General features: G+C 47.2%; 1 protein-coding gene across 1 annotated transcript; it reads left to right on the top strand.

Moving 5' to 3' along the window:
- LOC135911359 (organic cation transporter protein-like) lies at nucleotides 1-26,324 on the top strand. The gene is made up of 10 exons (XM_065443598.2): nucleotides 1-1,536; nucleotides 7,220-7,320; nucleotides 8,345-8,499; nucleotides 9,969-10,137; nucleotides 11,934-12,081; nucleotides 12,661-12,752; nucleotides 15,787-16,001; nucleotides 19,324-19,505; nucleotides 23,670-23,815; nucleotides 25,646-26,324. The coding sequence occupies exons 1-10, from the start codon at nucleotides 1,159-1,161 to the stop codon at nucleotides 25,746-25,748; spliced, it is 1,689 nt and encodes a 562-aa protein (XP_065299670.2). The 5' UTR covers nucleotides 1-1,158; the 3' UTR covers nucleotides 25,749-26,324.
- The last annotated feature ends 220 nt before the right edge of the window (nucleotides 26,325-26,544 follow it).

Raw genomic sequence — 26,544 nt, 5'->3', positions numbered from 1 at the left:
TGACGAGGAGGCCGATGCACAAGATGCACAAGAAAAAGAGAAGCATGGAGATGTCATAAAGGACTCGGGACAAGCTGATTTCTTCATACTTGCGGTCATTTGTAATCGGCAAAGCCAAGCCTGGTGGTGAGACTGTGACTTCAGAGAAAGCTCTTTTCTTTTTCTTTTCGATCGGCCGCTGGTCTCAAGGTACTGGTTTGTTTGAGGTTAGCAACAGACTGGTCGGTTGTGTTCCTACGTTCTCAACTTCCGACAGTATTCGACGTGACAGGGGAAAGAGCACCGGCTAGTGAACCACTTTACGGCAATTTCTGGTGAGGAACATTTGCGACATCGTTCAGCTTGGCTTCGCGCTTTCAGGCGCCGGAGAAAAAAAAATGATTGAGTCCGAGTGGGAGTCAGGGACATAACAAAAGCGCTCGTGCTCACATATGCAAGGAACCGGACAACGAAAAACCTGAGGCAGAAGAACTGTGTGGTTTGTGAGATCTTTAGAATGAACACAGATGGGCCTGAAGCCGTAGCGGACGCTTGCATTTTATTGGGACCAAAAAGAAAAGGAGGCACGTCGTCCACATCAGTTTGAGGAGCTCACGTGAAACGGAGAATTTTTTTTTCATTCGTTCTCTATATCGTTTTCGAAAGAAACGATAACGGATCACTCGTCTTTGAGTGTTTCTGAAAACAACAACTCGAAAATTGCCGCTGCACTGTAGCTTCGAGTGCGTACTTCCGTTATTTTCTTTTTTCTTCTTCAAACGAATGGAAACATTGACACTAGAAATCTGCGGAGGAAGAAACAGCGCCTAGACGCCTTCTTGGTGTAACTCGCACCGATAACGCGCTCGAGTGATTGCGCAGGGCAAGTGCGCGCCCTGCACCTTGACTACGCGTGCTGAACTCAGCCTCGTTCCCTCGTTCCCTGCAAGCAGCCTACCTGGCGGCGTGGACTCGGCCTTCAAGACAGAGCGCTCCCAGTTGTGCCTTGCGAGCGAGGAATCGAACCCTGTACCTTAAAGGAGACGCAGGGAACTCGGAGGTGAACGCTCCACTGCCTGCTGTTCGAGGCAGTGGCGCAAATGGGCGCGTCATTTTGATTAACTACAGAGTCGAATCGTAGATCGTTAAGAGGCGTCGGCGAGACGGTGGTGTCCCAAGATGTCCGCGATTGACGTCACGAGCGTAATCGGAGACTACGGCAAGTTCCAGAGGAACGTCTACCTCTTCTGTCTTCTCAGAGGAATTCCCAACGGTCTGCATTTGGTCATCTACAGCTTCTTCCTGCCGGCGATTGAATATTGGTGCGCGAGGCCAGGCAGCCTGGCCGCGAACGTCACGTCCGAACAGTGGAAATCGCTGGTGTTGTCGTCGAACTGGACCTCTGGCGCATATTTGTCGTCGCTTCGCAGTGGTCGTTGCCGGATGTTTGACTTTGAGTTGTCCGTCGACGGCACTCCCGTTTTCGGTAACGCCACGGTGCGCTGTGACCGCTGGGAATACGGTCGGAGCTACTACCGAAGTTCTCTGGTGCAAGAGGTGAGTACACATGCGAAAAGACTTGGCGCGTTCGCTTTGCCATCGCGAATCACAGATCCCAGTGTAGATTTTCGAACCCTTGTTGTGGTATGTAGTGGCCTATGTTATTTTCTTCTTTTGCAGCGCGAAAGATCATACACGAAGGTAGACATTAAAGCAAGCGGACAATGACACATTGTCGGCATTACAAAAGTGTGTGTGCGCACAAGGTTCGCACAGTGTTCATAAACAATGATTAAAAAGATGGCAACGTTATTCGAAAAACTGGAAATTGTCAAAATGATGCGTGATCGGAATTACAAACAAGCATATATGCACTCACGGTTTCTCGAAAAACAGCAGCCGGTGCTGATAAGGAAAATGTTTGGCTAGGCTATTGCGGAATGGGTCATGATTCGTAAGTGAAACAACATTATTCGAGAGGATTTTCTAGAGGCAGATATCGCGTAGCAATGGCGAAAAGTTAATTGCCCGTGGCAGCCATATATGTGGGGATAGCTGAAGTAGTTCTTTAATCTGCGGTGTTTGAAGACGTGACGTTTCAAGCATCCTAGAAATGAACAATCAAAGGGAATGATTTTGTGTAATAACGGTGAGCAAGGAGTTACCACGAAGATGGTTCAACGACTGTAACCGGAGTTGAGTTTTTATTTCAGTTGCGCTTTACTGAGCGCTGCGATTACAAGAAATAACACGACTCATTATTATAATTATTTGTTCTGAAAACAGATACACATATGAAGTGCAGCAGAACTGATAGTTGGGCGAGTTGGTACGAATTCATAGTAAAATATTTAGCGCGCACAATTGACAAGGACACAGAAGGGGGACACACATGCGCTCGTGTGTCCCCCTTCACTGTGTCCTTGTCAATTGTGCGCGCTAAATATTTTACTATGAAAACATACACATATGTACACACGACTTGCCCTACTTGGAATTGTTTCCAACGTTTCAATAAGGTATGTTTTTTTTTATGTGGGGACTGGATTGGAGAGGCGTATTCAAGATGAGGTCGAACGAAGTTTCAATAGGCCAGATTACGCAAGTCAGAAGGCACACTGCACAAGTTCCGGGACGAAAAAATGCTAATGACTTGTATGCATTGCCAGAGACACATGTAATGTGCTCAGAGCATGATAAATTTGGTGTGAGGTGCACGCCTAGGTACTTATGTTTTATGACGGGGGTTACAAGACTGTTAGTGTGGTAGGGAAAACTGGGATGTGATAGGTTTACGAACGAAGAACATTTTTTAAAAGTTTTTTACGGTTAGAGTCATGAGCTACGTATTACACCGTACACTGACACGTTCAAAGTCTCGTTGGAGCACTCGATGATCATTGCTGGTATTTATCGGACAATACATTATGCAATCGTCGGCGAACATATTTCTTTGCAAGAAGTTATGTTGATGGGAAAATCTTTGATGTGGATTAAAAAGAGTGAAGGCCCCAGGAGGCTGTCTTATGGGCCGGCAGAAGTTACATGAGACTGGGAAGCATGAAATTCAAATTGCTGGCGATAAGAAAAAAAAAAGTTGCGTAGCTATTGCAAAGTACGTGAGCCTAACTTTAGCGCAGAAAGTTTACAAATGAGGTGGCAATGTGCAGCATCATCGAACACGTTAGAAAAGTCAAGGAATAAGCAGTCACTCTGGTAGCAGCAGCTCATATTAAGTGCGGGTCTGTTGTAAAATCGAGTAACGGCGTCTCAAAGCCATGTCAATTGATTGTGGCAAAAGAAGGTGTCAGATTGGATACGATTACAAATGTGCGAAGCGACGCTTTGTTGTAGCATCTTGAAACGAATTGCAAGATGCCGGATGGTATTTCTGGTTATGACACCGGATGGTATTTGTTTAACATCCGGTGCACTGCAGTTCCTCAGGAATCACGTGACATAACTCTATACCAGGCTTAATCACATAAACAACGACGTGAATGCAAGAGCATCTACGAATGTAGCATCAAATATACGCCCACGCGTACTACCGCCTGGCGACAAGCACATTCAGACCACGTATACATTGCATCCTTGCAACCGTCTCGCGCCATATACAGAAATAAAGTAATAATAATATATGGGGTTTTACGTGCCAAAACCACTTTCTGATTATGAGGCACGCCGTAGTGGGGGACTCCGGAAATTTTGACCACCTGGGGTTCTTTAACGTGCACCTAAATCTAAGTACACGGGTGTTTTCGCATTTCGCCCCCATCGAAATGCGGCCGCCGTGGCCGGGATTCGATCCCGCTACCTCGTGCTCAGCAGCCTAACACCATAGCCACTGAGCAACCACGGCGGGTAGAAATAAAGTACCCGCAGCACAATGATAAACCGCGAGAAACCGACTTGCGAACATATATGGCTGGAAGAAATGAAAACTATCTGTTTTAAAGCCGCGAAAGACGAAGTGCACGGCGTATGAGAAAACCTGAGCATAAACACTGCCCCCGGACGTGCCGATGTCAAGTGGGAACGAGCCGGCCCGCCATCTGGTAGAGATACGCTAGTTGCTCAAGTGACACTGAGACATCTGTTCAGGGTAAGATTTAGCAGATGTGATAAGATTGAATCGCTTACAATGGTGGCTAAGCATTCGCTTTGCGGTACACGCTTTTTAGCCGAGTGCTGCTAACTAGAAGGAAGTAAAATCTATAATGTTTCTTCGTGCAAAAAAGAGAAAAAAATGACGGCACCTGGGAGTTCATTAGAGAGCACGCTTCCAGAGAAAACACTTCAGCGAATTGACCCTAATACCATATGGACGCGTGTGAGAGCCGCAATAAGGGCCGCTACCCCAACTTGGTAGCCCAAAATTTGGAGAAAAAGATTTTCTTAAGACGAAACACCGACGTCGCGCGCGGACGTCGGTCAATTTTCGCACCATGCATACTTCCGCGTGCCGCTACTAGATGGCGCGAGCTACGCGTTGAACTTAAAGCCCCTTAAACTTCGTAAAGTAGCGACACTCTCCTCCTCCGCCTTCACTCCTCCTCTTCTCTCCTCTCTTTCACGCTCCCTCCTCGACCGTGCCGCAGCCTACATTGCTCGAGCGTAGCAACGGCGCCAACACGCGCTCCTCGCCACTCCGTAGACGCTCCTCGAGCAAAAATGGCGCTGATGCACGGCGCGAGGGCCCACGTGATGCTGTTAGGCCAATAGCGACGCGGCATCGGCCTCGGCCAGAGCGCGCGAGGAGGAGGCGGCATTCTTCAAAGCGTGTCGCTACTTTACGAAGTTTAAGGGGCTTTAGTTGAACTCTGGTGGAATGGATCCCGGGTGCGCACAAGTCGCCGGCTGAGCCGGCGCCATATTGACCGAAAGGTACTGCCCCGTGTAAGGGCCGCACCTCGTCAAAATTGTGCAACACAGCGCAGCCCTCACACGTGTCTACACGGTAGTTGTTTCTGTAGTATATGTGCTACACAGTCCGCCGTGTTCTCGACACGCAGATATAGGAAAATATATGTGAGCTTTTATGATGTGTCGGACTTGTTGAAGTACCGGCGATCAGCCACAACAGCGATTGCTCGCCATCCGACCTTGTCCTGATCGGGAACCGCATTCTACTCGAGAGACCTTACCGGTCGTAAGAAGCCATCATTGACGGACTGCATTCTCTGAGAACTATAGTCAAGAGACAGCTGATATTTATGCCTAATTTCAATGTTAGTATTTAGGACGACTTACGCACATACATCCTTTTGGTCGCTTGTCCAGGGTGTATGCGTTCAGCTTTGTGGTACGAGGCTTGTAGGTGGTACCTTCTTGCAATTGCTAAATACCTTCCCCTGTGTATAGGGCAGGAAACCGGACGTGCGTCTAGTTCATATTCCTACCTTTCCTTTCATCCTTCCTTTTGATCCTTCTCGTCCTCGCAATTACTGCGGTTCACCATTAGGGTTGCATTGAATTTACTTTGAAAAAAAAAACATTTTCTTTTTTTCGCTCTCGATATTTCTGTTCATTTCGCTCTCTGTGTACAAGTGAAACTCCTGAATTACAGTTTTCTGACTCCTGAAGCGCTATAGTGTGTCGGATGAGCATCTTTCTGGCCGTGTACACAGTAATAGTGATGTTAGTCCTCTGTGCTGTTAAACGTTTTCAATAGATAATGCAACACATCTAGCCTAGAAACGCTATGTCGATGCGAGCTTCAGTTTCATATGTCCTCGACGGCACTAGTCAGTGGGCTTCACAACGAAGGTCTGAAATAGCCAACTACAATTTATCTTTTCAAATACAAGTAAAACGCATAATTTCTTTTATGGGACAACGGGAGCAATTATTTCAAAGACATTTGTTGCATTTGAGAGATGGTTAGATTGTAGTGACGGTAGGAAACATTTTAACTTATTACCTAAATTTGTTCCCGAGAATTCACAAACAAACAAACAAACAAACAAACAAACAAACAAACAAACAAACAAACAAACAATGAAAGCACGTGTTTTACAAGTTCTTAACTTTGTACCAAAAACGGATATCGCACTTCCCTAAACGGCATCCGCTAGAACATCTAAGCGGACAAAATTAATATGCAAATTTACAGCTTACGTTAATTTACCGCGAGGTTTACACGGGCTTCGGAGCAGTTCTACTCACAAAGTAGTGGCAATTTCCACAGCGCTGCACGATACATCAATTTCCTGCGTTTTAGGCGCGTTACTACATGAAGTTTATGGAACTGTGATATCTGTATGTATTGCTCAGTTACGTAGTTGTCAACTGTCTAGTTTGTTTGTTTGAAAATTTCTGCTTCTCAACATTTTTCATTAAAATAGTCGACAGCTTAAATTAAAAATCTGTTTCAAGCAGTAAGTACATTTCCATAATTTTCTTTTAAATGCAAACAACTTAATGAAATCGGGTGCAGTGGTTGCCGAGGCAAACGATTTGTCCATTCCATGTATTTAAACAGAAATTAAAGCCTTCTCTGTTGTGGAAGCTCGGGGCGAACTCGGGGCAAATTCTGATTTCCCCATGGAAATACCCGTAAAATGCGAAAACCTTCGGAGAACTGCTGGACTGATTGGCTGAAAATTTCTTGCGCTTGAGAGAGAAAATTAATTCTGTAGTGAATCTACGTAGCAGAACATTAATTTGGGGTCTGAAATTGTTTACCGAAATTGTCAAAAATTGGCTTGGTAAAAAGAAAAAAAAAACAGTTTACAAAACTTGGCAAGAAAGACAGATAACGCAGTTATGTAAGCTGTGTCGCTAAATCTCAAGCGGAGAAACGTGAGATATAGCCTTAACCTTTACGTGAAAATTTTATAGTGCTTACTATGGCTTTAGAGAAGTTCTACTCGCGAAGTAACGGAATATTTCAGAGCTTTGTATATCCTGTCGCTTTTGTTATCTCGCATGAATATTTAGGTGCATTTTATTGAATTGTGATCGATTTCGGGGAGTTCAAAAAATGGAGGCCGTAAATCGAAATTTCGCTTGCTATAGTCACTGGAATTTACCGTTCTCTCTCATCTTCCCCAGTTTTCACTGAAACGGTCCCAGCTGTTTTCTCACATAGGTGTTTCTGCGTTATGGATGTATGTATCTGAATAAGCATATCAGAGTTGGGCGCGAGCTAAGGCTTCCTCTTGAAGTTGAGGTGAATTGATTGTGGTCTACAGAGTCTTACCACATGTATTGAGTGGTGGCTGGATTTTAAATGCAGTGGGACCTGGTGTGTGATCGAGCATGGACGAGAAGCCTGGTGCAGACGGCCACCATGAGCGGCATGCTCGTCGGCACGCTGGTGTCGTCACTGGGGGACAGGTTAGTATTCTCGAGGGGGCGCATTCTGCGACGATCACTTTCGGCGGTACTATCGCTTTCGCGACGTGACGTAGTTCTCAACCAGCCAATCAGCACATGCGGTGTGCAGCCAATCAGCGCGCGCTTGACGGTCGAGGCGACAGTGTCGCCGAAAGTGATCGTCGGAGAATACGTCCCCAGCGTTAAGCCTTTCCATCGTGCGAAGAGAAGAGGGATAGCGGTGTAGAGCCTGCGCTTTCAGATTTCAACAGCATGGGTAGGTTAGTACTTGTCATAACAACTGCCATGCAGTACGTTACGGAAGAGGGTAATGACGTTGATGCGGGGAGAGGGGAAATGAGGGACTCGCGAACGCTGCGCTAATAGACACATTACGAATAAACATTTGGACAATGTCAAATTAACTTGCGTGTACCGCAAGTGGGTCATTATGTATGAGGGCTTCCTCGGGAAACAAGCAAACGCATTCTCCAGATACACTTTTTTGTTTCTTTCTGACTTGTTTTATTGTGACAATCCTTGTTGAACGTACTACACCATGGTCGCGCACTCCTCCCAAAGGTACCGTAGTTGCGCACGCATACGTGCATACAAGGGGAACGCACGAAGTAATTCACGAATACAACACCACTAAAGAACACACATGCACACATCTTTATGTGCTCTTTATCTTATTTTTTATCATAGCATTTTTCAGCTTCCAGCTGTGAAGTTTCGTTGACATTTTTAATTTTTCTTAGTGAGCATTTTTGCTGCCGCTATGCCGCTATACTCGTGATTTTCTTTTTTTTTCACCTGTGACTTACCATAAACTCCATTCGCGCCACCAATAAAAATGCGAGGTGTCAGGTTGCAATGTGCACTTTCGTGAACTCCATGAATACTTGCCGTCGTTTCGTCCACTAGTGCTTGAAATTTTGTACTTATGAGCCAGCCCGCACAATCACCTTGTGAAAACGTGCCCTCGAAAATCGTTGAAGTGCTTTTGTCTAAGGGGGAGTTTTGGTTTGCCGCCGTTGTGTAGGCTCGGACGACGGCCCATGGTGATTGCTGGCTACGTGACCAGCCTCGTTGGCAGCGTCTGCGTCGCGGTGTCCCCGGGGTTCTCGCTTCTGCTGCTCTTCAGGGGCCTTCTGGGCCTCGGCTTGGGACTGGGACAGACCGCATCTTTTTGCCTTCGTGAGTCCGCTTCCAAGTTTCTCCCGCGTTGACGTGAGCTCCTGGTGGTGGTCGTGCGAGAGAACGCTGTCGGAACTTCTGCTTAACGCTGTCGGAACTTCTGCTTAACGCTGTCAGAACTTCTGCTTAATGCTGTCGGAAATTCTGCTTAACGCTGTCGGAACTTCTGCTTAATGTTGTCGGAACTTCTGCTTAATGCTATTGCTACTTCTGCTTAACGCTGTCGGACCTTTCGCTTCTTATTCTCACCGACGCTCTGATGCTTACTTCTGAGCTCCCTTCACCTGCATACGCAAGCGCTCAATGGCAGCCAACAAAACACAAGTGGACTCATGCAATAGTTATGTCATAAGCAAAACCGTAGACATGGACTCCCCGTCTCCATGAGTGTATACTGTTCGAAGGCCAATGAACCAATTTAACTAGCTATCAAACAAACAAGCAAGCTAATTAGGCAGGCAGGCAGCCAGCCAGCCAGCGAAATGACAGACCAACTAACTGATAATGAAGCGAATAAACAAGCTAATCAGTAGACACGCAAATTAACTCTGCTAGAGGAACTACACTTAATTATCAACGTAGATTGTAGGTTGACGTCGTCGAGACGGTGACCTAAGCATTGTAATGGTGGGGCGGAAATGATCAACGAAGCAAGCGTTACCGTATTGTGTGGTGAGAACCCATCACTGAGATCGAGATTGTAAAAGTGAAAAAAAAAAACCATGTTGCCTGGAACAGATTGAACAATGAAACGTCAGCTCGCTTCATGACTCTAGCAGAGCCGGAAAAGAGCGGCTGATACTGAGAGCTCATCATAAAGGTTGCTGAAACAGAGCTTTTGGCAGAAGAGCTGCTGGTCGCAAAGATACCTTCTTTGGGATCATGTTCGTCTGCCTCGTAAGCGCCACTGTAGGCACTCATTCAAAGTGGTGGGCGCGCTATCTCCGTTCAAGTGGTGTATCCAGCCACTTTGCATATATACAGCAGGAAAGGAGGGCTCTTGCCCATCTCTCTCGAGATTGTTGCGCGGCGATCGATTTCGTACCGAGTGTATTCGGAAATGCGACAACTGCACATGAGGATGCGCTCTTGTTCCACATGCACCGATCGCGGTGAACAAATGACATAGAAACTCGAGATTACTGCCGGCGTGGACTCGCCTACTCCGCTTCGGCGATAAGAGGAACAAATATTAGAAAGTGTTCTTGTAAAGCTTTCCAATGATTGATCGCTTCATTCTATCGGAACCGCAACGAAAAGTCCATGAGCAGGCAGCGTGCCGTGCCTCGCCAGACCGGCTGTTGAGGGTCTCCCGCTGTCGCCGCGTGAGGAAATACGCGCAGAAAGGTCGACAACTCCGGACACAGAAAAAATCGCGTACGCAAGAGGGGACGACTGCTCATTTGCATGAATTTGGCCACGTCGCGTGTGCGTGCCACGTTAAACGAGCGCAACTAATGTGTTTTCAGTGATGGAGGTGATCGGGCCTCAGAAGCGGACGACCACGGCGGTGGCTTTCAGCGTCGGCTTCGCCATCGGCATCATCATGCTCCCGGGCTTCGCGTGGCTACTGCAAGACTGGAGGTCCCTGCAGGGCGCCATCACCGTGCCCCTGCTGTTCTTTGTGGTTTGGTCATGGTGAGTAAAAAATTCGCATAGCGCATACAATCAGATTAAGAAACAATCTCACACAATAACAACCAAAACAAGCGCGAACGAGACCGACCCAACAGAACCAAACAGGCGCGGGCGAGAGCTGTGGCGCGAGCAGACGATAGTACGAAACGAGCGGATCGGCTGAGACCAGACACGAGTGCGCATCGAGCCGTAAGGAGGGTCTGCATGACACCAGCATCGCGCGCGCACGTCACTGAAGGGGCCGCTCTCATTGGTCTCCGCCATTCGCGGCTCGCGTCCTTCGTCTCCCACTCCAGCGAAGGGGGGCGGAGCTGGTTACGAGGCCGACGACAACGCCGACGACAACGACGACGCGAAACCCAGGAACGGACGCCAAAGAGCTGCGCTCTAAAAAAAAAAAAAAACTATTCAATGCCAAACTCGAACGCGCGCAGGCGGCCGCGTTTCGAATGCTACAACCGGACTCGTATCCGTCACGAGGCCTACTAAGTGACTGTAAATCAGAAGTCCCGACAAATTGCCCAGACTGCCCAGAACTTTGTTGCTCACTCTCGCACGTGCTATGGCAATGTACCGCATTACCAAAGGGCCCTCTCTCCAGTGAGCCCGAATGGAAAGAAGCCCTCAAAAGCCCGGACTTCAAACTTCAACTCAAGGCCGTCCAGAGGGCCCAAGAACTGGCGGAGCGTCACCACGTTCCCGTCCCGGCTTGGGCGTCGCCTACAGTTTCGGCCGGAGGAGTTCCACGCGTGGAATCTCTAACGGCTTGAAACTCCCTAGGACTTCCATAGAGTTCTTGACTGACTGACTGCCCATCGCGTAAAACTGCGACTGAAAGTAGTCGCGATAGGAGGGTCAGGTGGATGGATCTCATGGCATGCAGCTGACACTAATGCTTTCGCTCACCGATCGTCGATCGAGGTCCTCGCCGATGAATTTGCGCAAGCGAGGAGCAGTACTAGGCGATCTTGGTGACTATGCAAGTCGGTTGGTGAAGTCTCCGAGGTTGCTGCGGCGCCACGTAATGGTGGTTTCTTCCATCATGCGCTCGCCAATTAACGGATGTTGCCTTCTAGATTTTAGGGTGCGCCTTTGGCATCTTCGCATTTCTGAGTTGCATTTTCCCCCCGCTATTAGACAAATAACGCGCAATACGATTCATACAACATGACGCGAACGAGTGCAAATACTAGGCGACTTGCTGTCGCAAGTAACCAAAAAATGCGTGGTTACGCACCTTGACGTGCATAACGGCACCCATCGAATCAACGGCTCTCCGTCAAGCACAAAATCTTATCTGATTTCTGAGTAACACGTCGCGTTCGTAACAAGCAAACTATGGTGTGGGCTATCGCCTCTCCTCATCGGATGTAAATGGCAAATATTTAACCACAAGCCACCGCTGCTCTTTTCACGATCGCTTCTCAACGCAAGGCCTATAGCACGACTAAGGTGGGAAGATTTCGGCCGGCGTGGACTCTAATCTGGAATGCCTTGCCCGACGACTGCGGTTGCATTGCGTCGAGCTCGCCTTCGCGACTTCAGCTAGAGTTTTAAGCGTGGCACAAAGTGCACGTACTGTAATTATTTATGACTTTGTTCCTTCTGCCGCAAAGTCGCTGCAAGGGTGCGACGCTAACTCAAGCCGGGAAATTGACATGAACGCAAACCCAAGCAAGGGTGTTTGGCATTCAGGGCATAAGCAATGACAATATCCGAACCGCTGGGGTCGTTTAAGCTAGGGTGCCCCTATTTTAAAGATGTGTGTAATATATCTATTTGCGTAATGATTTCAGGTACTTGCCGGAGTCTCCGCGCTGGTTGATAGCCACGGGAAAGATGATTGCGGCCCGAAAGGTCATACTGAAGGCCTGCGCTGACAACGGACAGCCAGTCGACGACATTGACTCGGTGCTTGGGCAACTGAGGAAAAAAATCTTGCAGGTGACATTTCTGTATAAGCATTTTTTTACAGTCTATAAGGAGATTGCGCGCTAATTGAACGCTGGTATTCCTACGCACATAGGAAGGTGCCGCAGTTAAATATACATTTTTTCTGTACTTTTACACATACTCTTGTAGGAGCTTCTTACCTTTCTGCCAAAGCATCATTAAGAATATTAATCATCGAACATTAGGCAAGTAGTCACAGCCGCAATATGACTCTGCAGGACTCTTTTATATGTTTGTACTAGCTCAGTGCATACAAATTTCAGTAGGTCAGATAGGGCCTTTATGGATAGCATTTCTATATAGTAAGGGAGCCTACAACAAGGTAAATAGGGAATTGTTAAGGGATATTTCCAAGCACGAAAGCATAGATGACGATATTGTGGGCCCTGTGAGGGAGATATATAAGAGGGTCATGCTGACCTTTCTGCCTTTCCAAAACCCTTCACACCTTTCAATTTGTGTTCCGTTTCATTTCCTAATATTAGGGTGTATTGAGATGAAGCTGCTTTACGTTCCTTGAATCAGACGACCTTGTTCTTCAGCTCCCTATATTGCTGCGCTACTTTTCAGCAAGAGCAAGCGGCGAAGAAGAAAGCCGGCTGCTTGGACCTTGTGAGGAGTCGGAGGGTCTTCCTCTACACCTGCATTCTGGTCTACGCTTCGTAAGTGACCCGGCGATACTATCTTATATCAAAAGTTCGCAGTATACGGAAAATTGTACGCCTTTCTGGTCCAAGAGAGTGAAACAAAAGAAAGGCGGAAGGCAGGGAGCTTAACCAGAGCGGAAAATTTGGTTTGCTACCGTACACTGGGGAACGGCAGAGGGAGAGGTAAGAAGAAAGTACAGAGAGCTAGACAGAAATCACAGACACACAGTCGCAGCTAGTCACGGCGACTGCACATAATCACAACACACACACCACACAATGAATACAAATTCTCGCTACAAGCATTCCTGCAGGTCCATGGAGCTTAAAAAAAGTGTATATAGAATTGTCTTTGTTGATGTTGATCCAATGGTTTACGAGATCGACATACTAATATGTTTAGAGCGGATAATGGTCAGTGTCCAGGCGACCTTGCGTAGTGGCGAACGGTCCTCTAAGTTCAATGCCGCGGGGACAGTCACACTGTTCAAGGATAGCGGTAACCTGCCTGTGATTACTTGGCAATATTCGCCTTATGCAATCTATCCCCTTTTTCAACCTTCTCTGTGTTTCTTTATGATCAGAATCCCTTTGACTAAGTGGCCTGTCTAGACAAAGGTATTCTTCTAGCAATTCTACAGGCTGACAGAGTATTACCAAATCTTGTTCTATCATCAGAACATCGAACATTACCATATAATTTTTGTTTTAATGTTCAGACCTACTAGTGCACCTTGACGTCTAACGTTCTGGATCATTTCTTGCAAGTTTTCTCCAGAGTCTATAATGAGGATAATGTCATCTGCAAACGTAGGTTGCTGAGATGGTCCCTGTTGATCATCATTTCTAATCCCCATACCAGTTTAACCGCTTCAATAAATCTTCTAAGTATGCCGTGAAGTGCATGGAAGAGAGTGTGTCGTCTGCCTTACACCTTCCTTAATCAATACTAATGCGATCAGCATTCTTCGCCTACTTCCGACGTTCTGAGCTCATCTATCTTTTCTATCTATCTGGCCCCTTATGCCGACCAGGTGAGCGAAGTTGTCTAACAGCTTCGTTCACTATGTATGTGCTCGTTGTCCTGATGCCGTCATTGTCTTTCCACTTTGTCATTTCAACTTTGTCACGTGTCTCTCGCAATGCCGTCGTCCTCACGGCTTCTACGTCTACCCGGTGGGGCAAGTTGACTAATAGCTTGGACCACTAGTCGTGTTGTTGTGGTGGTGATGCCGTCGTCCTCGTTGTGACGTCGTCATTCTAGTGTCGTCAGCAACCTCTCGCTATGCAGTCGTCCCCAACCCATCGTCATCACGCGATCGTCATCCTGTAAGCTTCACGATACAGTCGTCGTTATACCATTGTCCTCATACCATTGTCATGCCATCGTTGTCGTCGTGTCCTCGTCATGCATTCGCCGTCATGCCGTGTTCGTGATGGTGTCGCGGTCGTTTTATCTAGATTACTCTAACTACGCCATAAACTTTCATCATGCCGTCGTAGTCAAACAGTCTTCGTCATACCATTGTCATGTCGTTGTTAACTCGTTGTCGCTGTCTTTTTACCAGTACCGTCACTTCAGTAATTTCATCCCGCTGTCATCCTCGCGTCATCGTCATGCTGCGTTCGTTGTTCCATCGATATCAATTATTCTTATTCATTCAATCGTAATTTTGAGGCCACTGCTCGGTCGTGATTGTGCCGCCGTGGGTCATGACATCGTCGTGTCGTGGCGTCGTCTTCAGACATCCGCTATCAATGATTTGTCGGTATATTACGTGGCCGTGCCGTAGTTGTCAGGTCATTGTCGTCACGCCAAGCCGTCATACATACAATTGTCCTCATGTCGGGGTCATCGCGTTGTCGTCGCTGCACCAAATTTATTATTTCAAAGAATAGTTATCTCATTGTTATCATGCTATTGTCATGCTAATGGAGTTGTCGTTCCATCGACATCATTGCTTCTTTTCCATTCCATAGTAGTTAGCGCATTGGTGTCATACAGTAGTTGTGATGTCGTCATGTCGCCATGCTTGAGCGTTACTCTGGGAAGCGAGTGCCATAGCAACATTGGAGGAATGACAATTAGAATGACAATGACAGAATGACAAATAGGTATGTTAACCAAACTTGACTTCATTAATGCGGTGTGTCGGTGCATTGCAGGAAGGCTAATCGCATTTCCGTTGAGAGTCGTCGGGTGACGAGTTCTGCCGTAATTTTTTTCGTAATTGAGGCTGTCAGAAAGATTGCCCCTTCGTGTGTCTGCTGATTTGGCGATTAGGATTTCCTCGATCAGGGTTGTCATGGGGATAGAATACTTATAAGAATCCTCGAAACATATACAACACATCAACACAAATTAGAAACCCATCGCAAGAACGACAGCTAATCGCAATAACATCGCCATTCATGGTCTAACAATGGATGCGCCACCGATTTTCATTGTGCCTTGAAATCTGGAACGAGGCAGCGCATAGCCTGTAGCACTATGGAGCCAGTAGCCCCTTTCCTCGACGTGAAGCTACGCTTCTCTGTCGCCTTTGGTTAGGAGTTGCGTTCACAAAGGCATACTCTACATTGATTGGAGTGACTGACAGTGGAGCATGCGAGGTCTGTGGCACGGAAGAAAACATCGACCACCTGCTGTGTCACTGTCCACGATACACCCCTGAGAGACAAGAACTTGCCAAAGCTTTTCAAAAACTGGACAATCGGCCGCTTTCTGTGCAGGTGCTGCTGGAACACCGCCCCCATCGCCCGTAGGCCCAAAAAGCGGTGAAGGCACTTTTGTGCTTCTTAAGGACGACGGGCTTGTGCGACCATTTGTGACTCTAATTGCAATTTCTGTAAGGCCACACACGTCAGCGAACTCACTGCAATTTCCTTCTTTCCTTCCCTCCGCTCTCTCCCTGTTATCTTTGTTTTCCCCCTTTCCCGTTCCCCCGGTGTAGGGTAGCCAACCGGACATGATTCTGGTTAACCTCCCTACCTTCTTCTTATCTCTTTCCCTCCCTTATCCGAACAATCGATGCTTGTCTCCTCGCAGTGCGGCGAGCGGCATGATCTTCTACGGCCTGCAGCTCTCGGTTACCAACCTGGGCGGTGATCCGTACCTGACGTTCGTCCTGGCCGCGGTCGCCGAGTTCCCCGTGGCCGTCATCTGCTACGCGGCCATCCGGTGGTGCCGCCGGCGTTGGACCATGCTCGGCGTGTACGGCATCGCTGGCGCATGCGCAGTCAGCGTCGCCGTACTGCCACCAGGTATGCGACCGAACGCTTATGCCTATTAAGGGGCCTCCTCGCTGTTCTTCGTCGCAAATGTCGGCTGAGCCCTTGGAAGTTGTGGGCTGCCACTTGTGGAACGTTCGACCGCAAGAAATTTTCAAATTGGTTGACTATTATAGGAGAAAGGGAGTAGCCGAAATGCCGTTTTCCCATGGTGCCAGGAGGCGTGCTGCAGTGCCAGCGTAGGCATTCTGAACCTTCTGCCTCGACTAGTGTCCCCAAGCGACCTTTTTTGCCCTTGCTTTCGTTCGCACCGGAGCCGAGGATCGCGTCGCGACTACGTCTTAAGACCCGTCTCCTTCTTCCGATCTGCTGTTATTTTTTAATATATTAGCACGATAAAAGTAGATGCTAGCGCACGAATACAGCGCCGGTACTCGTTAGCTCTTGAAAAGTAGTAAATACAACATACAGTTACGTTATCACATACAAAAAAAAAAAATAACACCACAAGATTGCGTGTGCGTTAATAACGCCTAAAAATGCCGCTGTCCTCCGAAAATTTTTTCAATACTATTAAAACGCACTTTTGTATGGTTCTTATTTGCCACGGGCCTAATAATGTCTTTACTTAAGCTGACAGGTTTACGTTCTAACGTGATTAAATGCTATTTAAGTAGGCTTCCTGGTGTTTCATGACTCGGGAGATTTAGAAGGTGATGCGTGTCTTCATCAACAAGGCCAGAACCACACCGAGAAGTTTCAGCGCGGCCAGTTCAGTGAAAAAGAGTGTTTTGTCTAGGCAGTTCCCGGTCGTAACCGATGGATAAGCATTTCTGTTTCTATCTGAAGGTAGTGGAATGTCAATTCAGTATCAAAGCCCTTAGAATTTTGGTCAAGCACCATACTTTTACATATTCTGAATGATGTTGCCTTTAGAATGCAGCGCGGTTCATTTCCTGATTATGTGAGGGAAGTCGCATCGTCTCTGAGACGTTGTTATCGTTCTGCTGCATCATATGCTGTGCTGAATTGAATATTACAGCGGCCCTATATCTTCTAAAGTACTGTTACCTACTGGGTTCAGTTGCTCTTTGAGTCTCTCATAAAATTATCACAGCAAAAATTGTTTTCATTTTAGTGCTGCAAAGTGATGTGATTGCTACTGGGCAGTCGCTGAAATCTGCCCACTTTCGAGCCTCACATACAGAAGTTGTAAATTTTAAGGTACACATGCTAGTGAATCATTCAGCCATTCTAGCCGACGTTGTATTAGATAACCTAAATGATTTTGTTTATTGGAGTGTTGCTGGCAAATGATGAAGTTGAAGAGCTTGTTATACTGGCGTCATTCGTGTTTAAATTCATACCTCCTGAATACCGTATATATATTTGGTATAGTGCTAGTTGTTGAGCCGCCTTAATGAAGGTATGTCGTTTTTTTAATTATACAAACCACCGGCAACTCTATTTTCGGGAGCGTAAACAGCCATGGAGGGTATTCGACATCTAATTTCCAAAAATTTTTTGGCAGGATATGGATAGGCTCTCGAGTTTTTTGGTGGACACGACATTTGTCCGTGTTCAATGCGTCTGAAGTCAATGAGTGGTTTTTATGCTGGGTTTAAAGCCAGAAAAAATGCCGACATGTTTCTGAAGTTCGCGGAGCTGGAAATGGTGATTGGCAAGCTTAGGCAATAGCCAGGTAGCTACATATAGAAGTCACTCGTGGAAATGCTAGGCATATACGAAGACCATTCGCTAATAATCTTTAGAGTCCTTTTTCCAACGTGTGGGAAAAACCGAGTAAGACGGGTGCAGAGTATGCTATTTTAATGTCGAAGTAAGGCATTGGGAACCTTTAGCATGGATGATACTGATCCGCCCCTACGCAATGAATTGACCATCATATTGACCTCACTTTCGAGTTCTCTTTTTAAGTGTGGAGCCCAGGGTAGCGGCCGATCGGGAACAAGAAATTGGTGTTGTGTGACATGCGTGAAATGTTTCTCGTGTTTGTATTTTTTTACTTTTGCGGCGCCACTGCGGACTTCCAGTGACAGTGTTGCGCGTTCTGCATAATCCTTCAAATAAAAGACCCGAGTGCGGAGCAGGGGGAGAGGGTTGCTCTCCAGCAGCGACTCCAAAGTCCAGCATGGACTAGTAAGGCACGCTCACCGAGTAGCCACCCTCAGTGGTGCCCTGGAATAGGGGCGTCGACCCTGCCCAGATGGGGAATAAGACCGTGAAGACGGCCGACCACATCTGCCACCGCTAATTTCTAATCAATTAGAGCAAATAAGGTTTTTCCTCCTCCTCCTCCTCCTCCTCCTCCTCCTCCTCCTCTGCATAACCTGAATGACCGAAGTCACGGGCCACAATCGGTGATGTCGTGGGCTGTGCGTCCTGCGTAAAAGCATTTGTGGGTGCGACCTTGACTCTCCGACTAGAAGCGCGGTTCCTCGAAGAGGGAGGGCGCAGGACTTTTTTCGTAAAATTTCGGGTGTTTCAGTGGCGTGCAGCCGTTGATACATTTATGGCACAATTCTCACCACATGCTCTATGCGACATGCTTGTCTGCTTCGGATTTTCAAATCAGGTGAGGGGTCCTTTAAAGTCGCGATTCTTTCTCTTTTTTTGTGAAGCTTGTCCTGTGGCACTGTGGTTTATATAATTGAAGGCTTGGCGGCCCTCTTCATGCGAAAAATTGCAGTAGTGGCTTGCCAAAGTGGCCGTCCATGGACCAACGTGTGCAATAGTCTGCTTGATTCGTTTGGGGCTTGACCGGTCGTTGCATCCTTTTTCGAATGAAGGCACGACTTAGTTGTCCCATAGTGTAATTCCCGTATGATCGTATGTGTTTCTATTGTTCCCTACTGGTTAACCTCCCTACCTTTCTCTCATTTGCATCTCTCCGTATTGGACCGTGCGGCTTTTTATACAGGAACTCATATGATCATATGGATATGAGGTCACATGGTCAGAAAGGTCACATGGATATTTTTCACCTGTGACGCCAGAGTGCGCGCTAACCAATCTCAGTGCAGACGCGGGCAGCTTTACACTAATTCACTTTACTCCTCGCATTGCGTCACTTATTGTTTGGAGACGGCAACTGTATTCTTGGGAAGTAACAATGAAATGCTTTCGCATTTAAAAGCAGGCGCGAGAGAGACAGCGGAGCTCGGAATACTACGGTTGGAAACGAGGGTTGACAGGTCTCGAAACTAAGGAGGAAAAAGTGACGACAATGTTAGTGAAAGGAGCCAATACAGTAGCTGGCATTGAAAAGCAGCCCGCGAGTTGCCGCTTCGGGATGCTAATCCCCATAATTTCATTCTTCTCAAAACTTGTCTAGAGTGGGTGGTGCCTCGACAGATGTGCGCCATCGGTGGGAAGATGCTGGCCTCCGCCTCACTGACGCTGGTGTGGATCTTCGCGGCCGAAGTGTTCCCGACGTTGTACCGGACGGTCGGAGTCAGCGCCTGCCTGGTGGGCACCCGCGTGGGCTCGTCGACCGCCCCGTTTCTGTTGGAACTGGTAAGCCTGCACAACTCGGAGCACATTTCCTGGATGGATGGATGTTATGAGCGTCCCCCTTTGGAACGGGGCGGTGGGTTGCGCCACCAAGCTCTTGCTACTATACTGCCTAATATCCTACCTAGGTTAAACAATGAAAAAACTCACAAAAACACTATGAACTACCACGCTCAAATTTTCTGATCCCCTATTGCGAACTGTGCTTTTGTACGTCGTCGTCTTTTGTCGTTTCCCTACTTTTCTTCCACCAATCCTCCAGTCGCGTCTTACTAATGTCTATTGCGGACATGTTTGCTTTACCACTGCTCCCTCTGAACCCAAGGGCTTCAAGGAGGCCAGTGGTGCCTAAATCGACCGCTGGGTAGACGTCTTCACATTCTAATAAAACATGCTGCGTAGTTTCCCTAGCTTTACCACAGCAAGCACATGCTTCTTCTTCCTTCTTATATCTCGCTTTATAGGTGCGTGTTCTAAGGCATCCTGATCTCGCTTCGAAAAGTAATGAGCTTCCCTTTGAGTTATCATAAATGGTTTCTTTCCTGATTTCGTTTTTTCCTCTTAAGTAGTTACTCATGGCAGTTTTCTTTTCCATTGCCGCCACCCATGAGACTAATTCAGCTTCTCTGACTTTCCGCTTGACCTTTGTTGTTGTGTTGTCCACCCTACAGGCCGCATACTTGCTGGTAAGCTTGCTAGTTCTTTTCCTCCACTGTGAATCAATGTTTTTCTTTAAAACTGACCTTGCTGCCCTCTACCGGCAACTTAGTGAGATGTAATAATAAGTATGAGGTTGCTCCAGCTGCATCAGTGAACTACACGTCCGCAATACCGAAAACACTACTCTTGAGATGAAACTCAGTAAGCCTGAAAAGAGGCAGGAACAAAAAAACACGGGATGGCGACGTTGTCTATAAGTTGCCGCACCAGGTCGACAAGAGGTCTGGCATTTTTCGATGTCTTCTGGGTGCCTCGCTGGTTTTTTTACCGGTAAAGATGGACTACATATCAAAACAGCCCCAGGCCTAATAGGCTTCAAGAAATTTTACTCAAACACAACGGCTCCCTCCCCCCCCCCCCGCTTCCCGCCACAAAGAAATATATTGTGACAGATATACTGGTGGTGGTGGTCCGGTGCCAAATTAAACAACAAACAAAAAAAAGTACAACTTTCACTTCCACTGGGGGCGCTCCATCACGCCAGCGTTGTGAGATGCCTGGTAGCTTTGGGGGCGTTGTTCCTTCTGCACAGCAGCAGTTGCCTCCCGAGCTGCGTCACGCCAACAGGTCGCTGCAGCGTATGGATAGATAACACTCGTCCGGGGAGTTCGTGCGCAACGATATACCTTGCAGTCGCTGTCAGTGCAGCACCCTTCGTGCGCAGATGCCACTTTTCGATTGTTACGATAGCAGTTAGGATAACGACGTCTCGGTGTGCTGTTCCTCGCCGCTGCAGCTTGCATATGGCTGCCTAAGATAATTCAGAGCTGTAGTGTTCTGGGCAAGCCCTGCGTACGTGACTCCCAGCGCTCCTCTGCCGAACAGGACGCGATAAGCTGGAACACTTTAAGGGCAACTTCGGCCATCTTCAGATGTGCACTGAGGTTGATAAAATTTCCAATATACGTTCCTTCTTGCCCTATCATTATCCGTACCAAACCATATGGCTACAAGTAATTTCACTTTCCTGAAAATGAATTTTACAGACTGGCTGCGCGTTCCCAACTCAATCCAACGAATGCATTACTTTTTACTGGCCACCCCGTGTTTGTGACGTCAGACACTACACCGCCACTTCGCCCCAAAACGACGAAGCTGGCTCGTTTTTCTACCAGACGACGGTCGATCCTGACCGTTTCGACACACGTGATAACCAGCGCTTCTCTTCGTCTTGCCACTGCGCAATGCGTTGAGCTTGGGCACGCCAGGTGCCTCGCGGGGTGGCGGATGGTCAAAACTCAGCAGGCGGTGGTCCTTCAGCGTTCATACTGTCGCCGAAATCGCCGCTGTATAGTTCGAAATCAGCTGGAAAAAGCTCGCCGTGTCATCAGGAGACATCGTCAGCTTCGCTTTTGTTTTTGGCATCAGCACCTCGTGTACTGCGTCTTTAGCACGCGTTCTGTGTCTTTACACTATACGGTATTGTAGGATCTGACGTCGTCGACTCATCGTGACGTCACACAAAACAGCTACCCGTTTGCTGGCTATATAAAATTGTTAAAGAGTTTTTAAGCAAACTGAACACCCCCACCGTTGACGGGACAAGGCAATGCATTTGAATGTATTAACATCTTAATATGGTGAATAAAAAAAAAAAACGTTGCAGTTGCAGTTTAGACGCCGCATTCAAATAAAATGGCTATTTTGCTGAGCGAGAAAAGGAATGCTTCTCAAGATGGCCGCCCACAACATGTATCTAACGGAATGACCGCTTCAGCAGGGAATATGAATACGCCGGTGCGTCCCTCGTCTCGACGCGCGTTGAGGCTGAAGACTGTGCACCATGCCTAATGCAGCATGCCCAGTTCACTCAGGCCTGGTCACCTAGCTCACAGCACCCATCCAGCAGCGTATATCTCAGTGAACCTACCGAGCAGCTATCGCTTGACCGTGACAACCATCCTTTGATGTTTTCTCCTCAATTGATCTTTTAAGCATGAAATGCTTTTAGCTTCCGCTGCCGGTGACATTCAAGTGACCTTGAGCCAAAAGCCCGAGCCGTTATCCGAGCAAGGTGCGAGAACAAAACAAGATAATCCGAGCAACCAGTTGAAGCTTAGGAAATCGCTGTCTTTGATACCCACCCTCTTTGTACAGGATTGCGTTACATTGGCTAGCTACTGCCCAAACATGTTACAAAAAATATTGCTTCCGAGTTCTTCCTAATGTTTGTTCACAATATCACTCAAGCTGTAACTTCGAGTACGCTTAAGCTTTATTTGTCATTTACAATATCAATGTTCAAAAGGCACATACAGGACACCATACACTTCATTGTCATCTTTTGGCGCTGAAATAGGGTTGCCTGTGTTGAACGCCAGCGGTCCGTGAGTTCCGTGGCGCAGGGTGTCTCGTCGTCTCGAGAGATGGCGCCACACTGCGTGGCGCTCCTTCAGTCGATTTTCTTCTAGCTGGACAGTGAACCCTGCCTTCTTGACGTGTGTGGCTGCCTGTCGTGCGGCTTTCGATCGGTTATCTTCTAGGTAGGCCGCGTCCGTAGGGACCAGTGCACAGTATGGTGCGGTGTGGTGTGGTGGGGTGTGCCGTTGTGAACATGCACTACATTTTTTTTAAGATTGTGGCTAGTATCATCTACAACCAATCTGCTCTGCCGGTTGCCATTTCATGCGTACATTTAGTGTCCATTATGGGAGAGCCAGCAATTTTCAATCATTAGGTGTGTCAAAGTGAAAAAACTTGTACATGAAGTGCGTGGAAGCAAGCGACGTTGTAGAGGATATATATATATATATATATATATATATATATATATATATATATATATATATATATAGTGCCACTGGTGGTGGTGGTATGCTACGGACGACTGGCAGTTGCCCTTCCCTCCTCGACGAGCCACGACGTGTGTCGAGGGAGCTCCCGAACAACATTTTGCAGTGCGGTGAACGCGATTGCAATCGTGAATCCGGGAGCTGAAAGACGTGGGACGTAATGCAGACGCCTGTCGCCCACATTCGCGGATAAAACGTCGCTCAATTTCTTATTTATTTATATTTTGACTGACTGAATAAACTTTATTGAAACCAGCAAGAGATGGTGGCTGGGCCTAGGCCTCCCACGTGGGGACGTCGAGGTGTTGCCTCTTCGCCGCCTCGCAGGCCTGCTGGGTCGCCCAGAATTGGTCGTCAAGGTTGGGGCTACGCAGGGCAGCGTGCCATCTCGACGAGAGGGTCGTGGGGTTGGTGTCGGGGTATTGGTGTGTACAGTCCCAAAGCATGTGTGGAAGTGTGGCTGGCTGTGTCTTGCAGATATGGCACGTGGGATTGGGGTAAATGTCTGGGTAGATCTTGCTGTAAAGTTGTAACGAGGGGTAAGTATTGGTTTGTAGCAGGCGGAAAGTTGTAGCCTGCGCTCGGGATAGTTTGTTGTGTGGGCCGGGGAAGGTTCTACGCTCTAAGTATTTTTCGATTTTTTTTTTGTTTGCAGAGAACCTACCTGACTGACTCAGTACCCATGGCCACTCTGGCAGCCATTTCTGTTCTCGCCTCATCGATGATGCTCTTGTTGCCGGAGACGCTACGGGTTGCGCTGCCGGACACGATAAGCGAGTCCAAACAGCTGGGGAACTCGAGGTGAGCGCTTTGTGCGTGTTTCTGAAGTGGCGCGATAGAAATAAGACCCACGGGCGCCGCTTGTTCGTTGCTGCGCTGCTTGGATTAATAGTGACAAAGCAAACTGCAAAGAAGCGTTCGTAAGACAGTTCAGGCACTTGGTGGTTTTTCCGTACACATATTTAGGAAGCGCAACAGCTGATGCGCGCTAAAGAAAGGGTAAGTGTAAAGAAGCGCTGTCCCGTTGTCCCATCATTCGCCGCGTCTTTTTTTTGTATGGGCGTCATCTTTTGAGCTTCCTACAATGCTCAGTCATGAATAACGGCTAACTAGCTGTACTGGCCATCTTGCTGAATTACAGGTCAACACACAGACACACACTCACACACGCACGCACAGGCACTCACACGCACGCACACGCACACACACACACACACACACGTCCGATATTCATGTTTCCGTCCGATATTCATCAACAACAATTTTTTTTATTGGTGTCCTTCTGTTTCCGTTGTCGTGAACTCCCTACCCGATCGATCGCGACGCCGCCAGCAATTCGATTTGTGTGATATACGTGTGTTCCAAGCTCCTGTCAACCATCACGTGTACTCGTCTTCGTGGCTCTGTGGTTGTATTTTTCGCTGCCGAACTTAAAATTGCAGGTTGGATGCCAACCGCCTGGCGGTCGCATTCCTGTGGGGGAGGGTGGAGTACAAAATCGATCCGGTGTCGGGCTTTGAGTGCACGTTGAAGAACACCAGGTGGTCGAAATCATTTCGGGGGCCCCCGCTATATACGACGCCCCTCATAACCCGGCGCAATTTAAAGACGTTACTTAAGCTCCAGAATTTTATTTTACGCTAGAAGTGTGGTACGCCGCAGGTGGCTTTCCTGCTGAACTGGAATGTCGTTACCGAAACAGAGGTTAGGCCGAATGCGACCCAATAACGAAATGATGTATGTAATTTGTTTTTTTTTTGTTTTTTTCACAACAATGTGTGCTGACATGCTTTTAGATATACTTACTACATTTGTCTTTCTTTCCTTCTGCTTTCCTACGTATTTTCATTCTTTCTTTTCCTTTTCTTTTCTTTACTGCGTATTTTCATTCTTCCTTTTCCGTTTCTTTTGTTTATTTAAAGTTCGTCGTTTGCCATAATCATATAGTTTACCGCGTAGACCATTTCGCTAGGTAGCATCTACAGCCTTACTAAAGTATTCCTCTCTCTCTCTTGCCTTAGATGCCTACTTAAGGACTTGCGCTTTTGACTACCCAAAGTGTGCTCTATGACCTACAGGCAGCAGTCGTTAACGAGTCAATTTCCTTTGGTCTGTGATGGCCCATTGACTTCCGAACGGTTTGGCAGTAAAAAATTATTAGGTGTACCATTCCACAAAATTGTAAGGGCACAAAGTGTGCAGGTTGTTTATAAACTGCCAATGACAAAAAAAAACTAAAAGCTGAATGAATTTTGGCGACGGTTGGGCGGTCGTAAGCTCCCGACGTTTTCGCCCAGTTCTCCGATTAGCTGTACTCTCAGAAGCAGCCGGCGTACTGCATAGGTGACTTGTGTAGGGCGTTCACACCTCCCTCCTGCGAAATGCGAATTCTATGCTTAGTACGTTTAATGTTTCCGGAAGCGAGTGCTCGGTGGTCCGCCTGTCGGTCTTAGTCCCAGCAATGAGCCTTAGAGAGTGTTATAACAATCATCACAGTTCGAACTGCCGATGGAGCGGTGTTCTGACAGTCTCTGGGCTGAGTTACTGGAACGATTCATTTGCATTCCGTTTTATGTGAATAGATTTCGCAAACAAGACATAGTTTCGTTCTCTTTCTCTTTGTTTTTTCAGGAAAGCGGAAAAGGACGTCTCCTCCAAGGACACTACGATCGACTCGAAACTTCAACTTGCCGGTACTGAACCAACCGCACTCGACAACGTCGTCAAGCACTGAACTACCTCACACCATGTGCATCCATCGCCAGGACTTCGCTATGAGAATGCCAGCAATGGCGATAAACACGATGGGCTGGTTCGACTGCCTTGTTGAGGCGCCCGCATTCAGCTGAAGGTTGAATGCGAAATGGTGAACGTTAAATAAAACGTCAACTGGCCAAGGATGCGACGCAGAACAAACCATGACTCCCTGGAAACCTGAGTTGTCTCTTTTTGGACCATATAGGACCTTTTATGTTAATATTAACAGAATAAGAAAATCTCCCTTCGCTGGTGTCCTAATTCGACTTCTTCAACTGGATTACTGCAAGAGGCAGGCATTATTTGCGCGAAAAACTAAAAGAAATAGTATCGACAAATTGTCAAAATATTGCTAATTACATTTTGGCAAATTACGATACATACTGCAATTTGCGAACTGGATCCGGCGAGTTCGCTAACTATGCACATGTGCATAGTTCTGATGTGGAACTCCAATCGTGAGGGCAGGTATATAATGATTATAATAGTTATCCTGCGCCTGACGAGTGGAGTTCTACTATCAACTGCTTGTTTAATAAATTTTGTGGTTACGTTTGAACAACGCTACCTTGTACAATATTATTTCAGGCAACAACTGGCCTAGCGAACTTTTTTTTCATGTTATCTTTATATATATATATATATATATATATATATATATATATATATATATATATATATATATATATATATATATATATATATATATATATTATAGAGGAGGTTTATTAGGGTTCGCAGCGGCCGCCGGTTCTACGATGCACCGAGCACAG

Source organism: Dermacentor albipictus, chromosome 8 (genome assembly GCF_038994185.2).
Source record: "Dermacentor albipictus isolate Rhodes 1998 colony chromosome 8, USDA_Dalb.pri_finalv2, whole genome shotgun sequence".
In the NCBI taxonomy this organism is placed as follows: domain Eukaryota; kingdom Metazoa; phylum Arthropoda; class Arachnida; order Ixodida; family Ixodidae; genus Dermacentor; species Dermacentor albipictus.
Note: the sequence above shows the minus strand (reverse complement) of the source record. Positions and strands in the feature narration are given on the sequence as shown.

Excerpts from the sequence above, each read along its gene's own strand:
- LOC135911359 (XM_065443598.2), top strand. The coding sequence starts at position 1,159 with ATGTCCGCGATTGACGTCACGAGCGTAATCGGAGACTACGGCAAGTTC. Across the intron at positions 7,321-8,344 it reads GTGTCGTCACTGGGGGACAG|GCTCGGACGACGGCCCATGG; the intron begins GTTAGTATTCTC and ends GCCGTTGTGTAG. Across the intron at positions 12,082-12,660 it reads TGAGGAAAAAAATCTTGCAG|CAAGAGCAAGCGGCGAAGAA; the intron begins GTGACATTTCTG and ends GCTACTTTTCAG.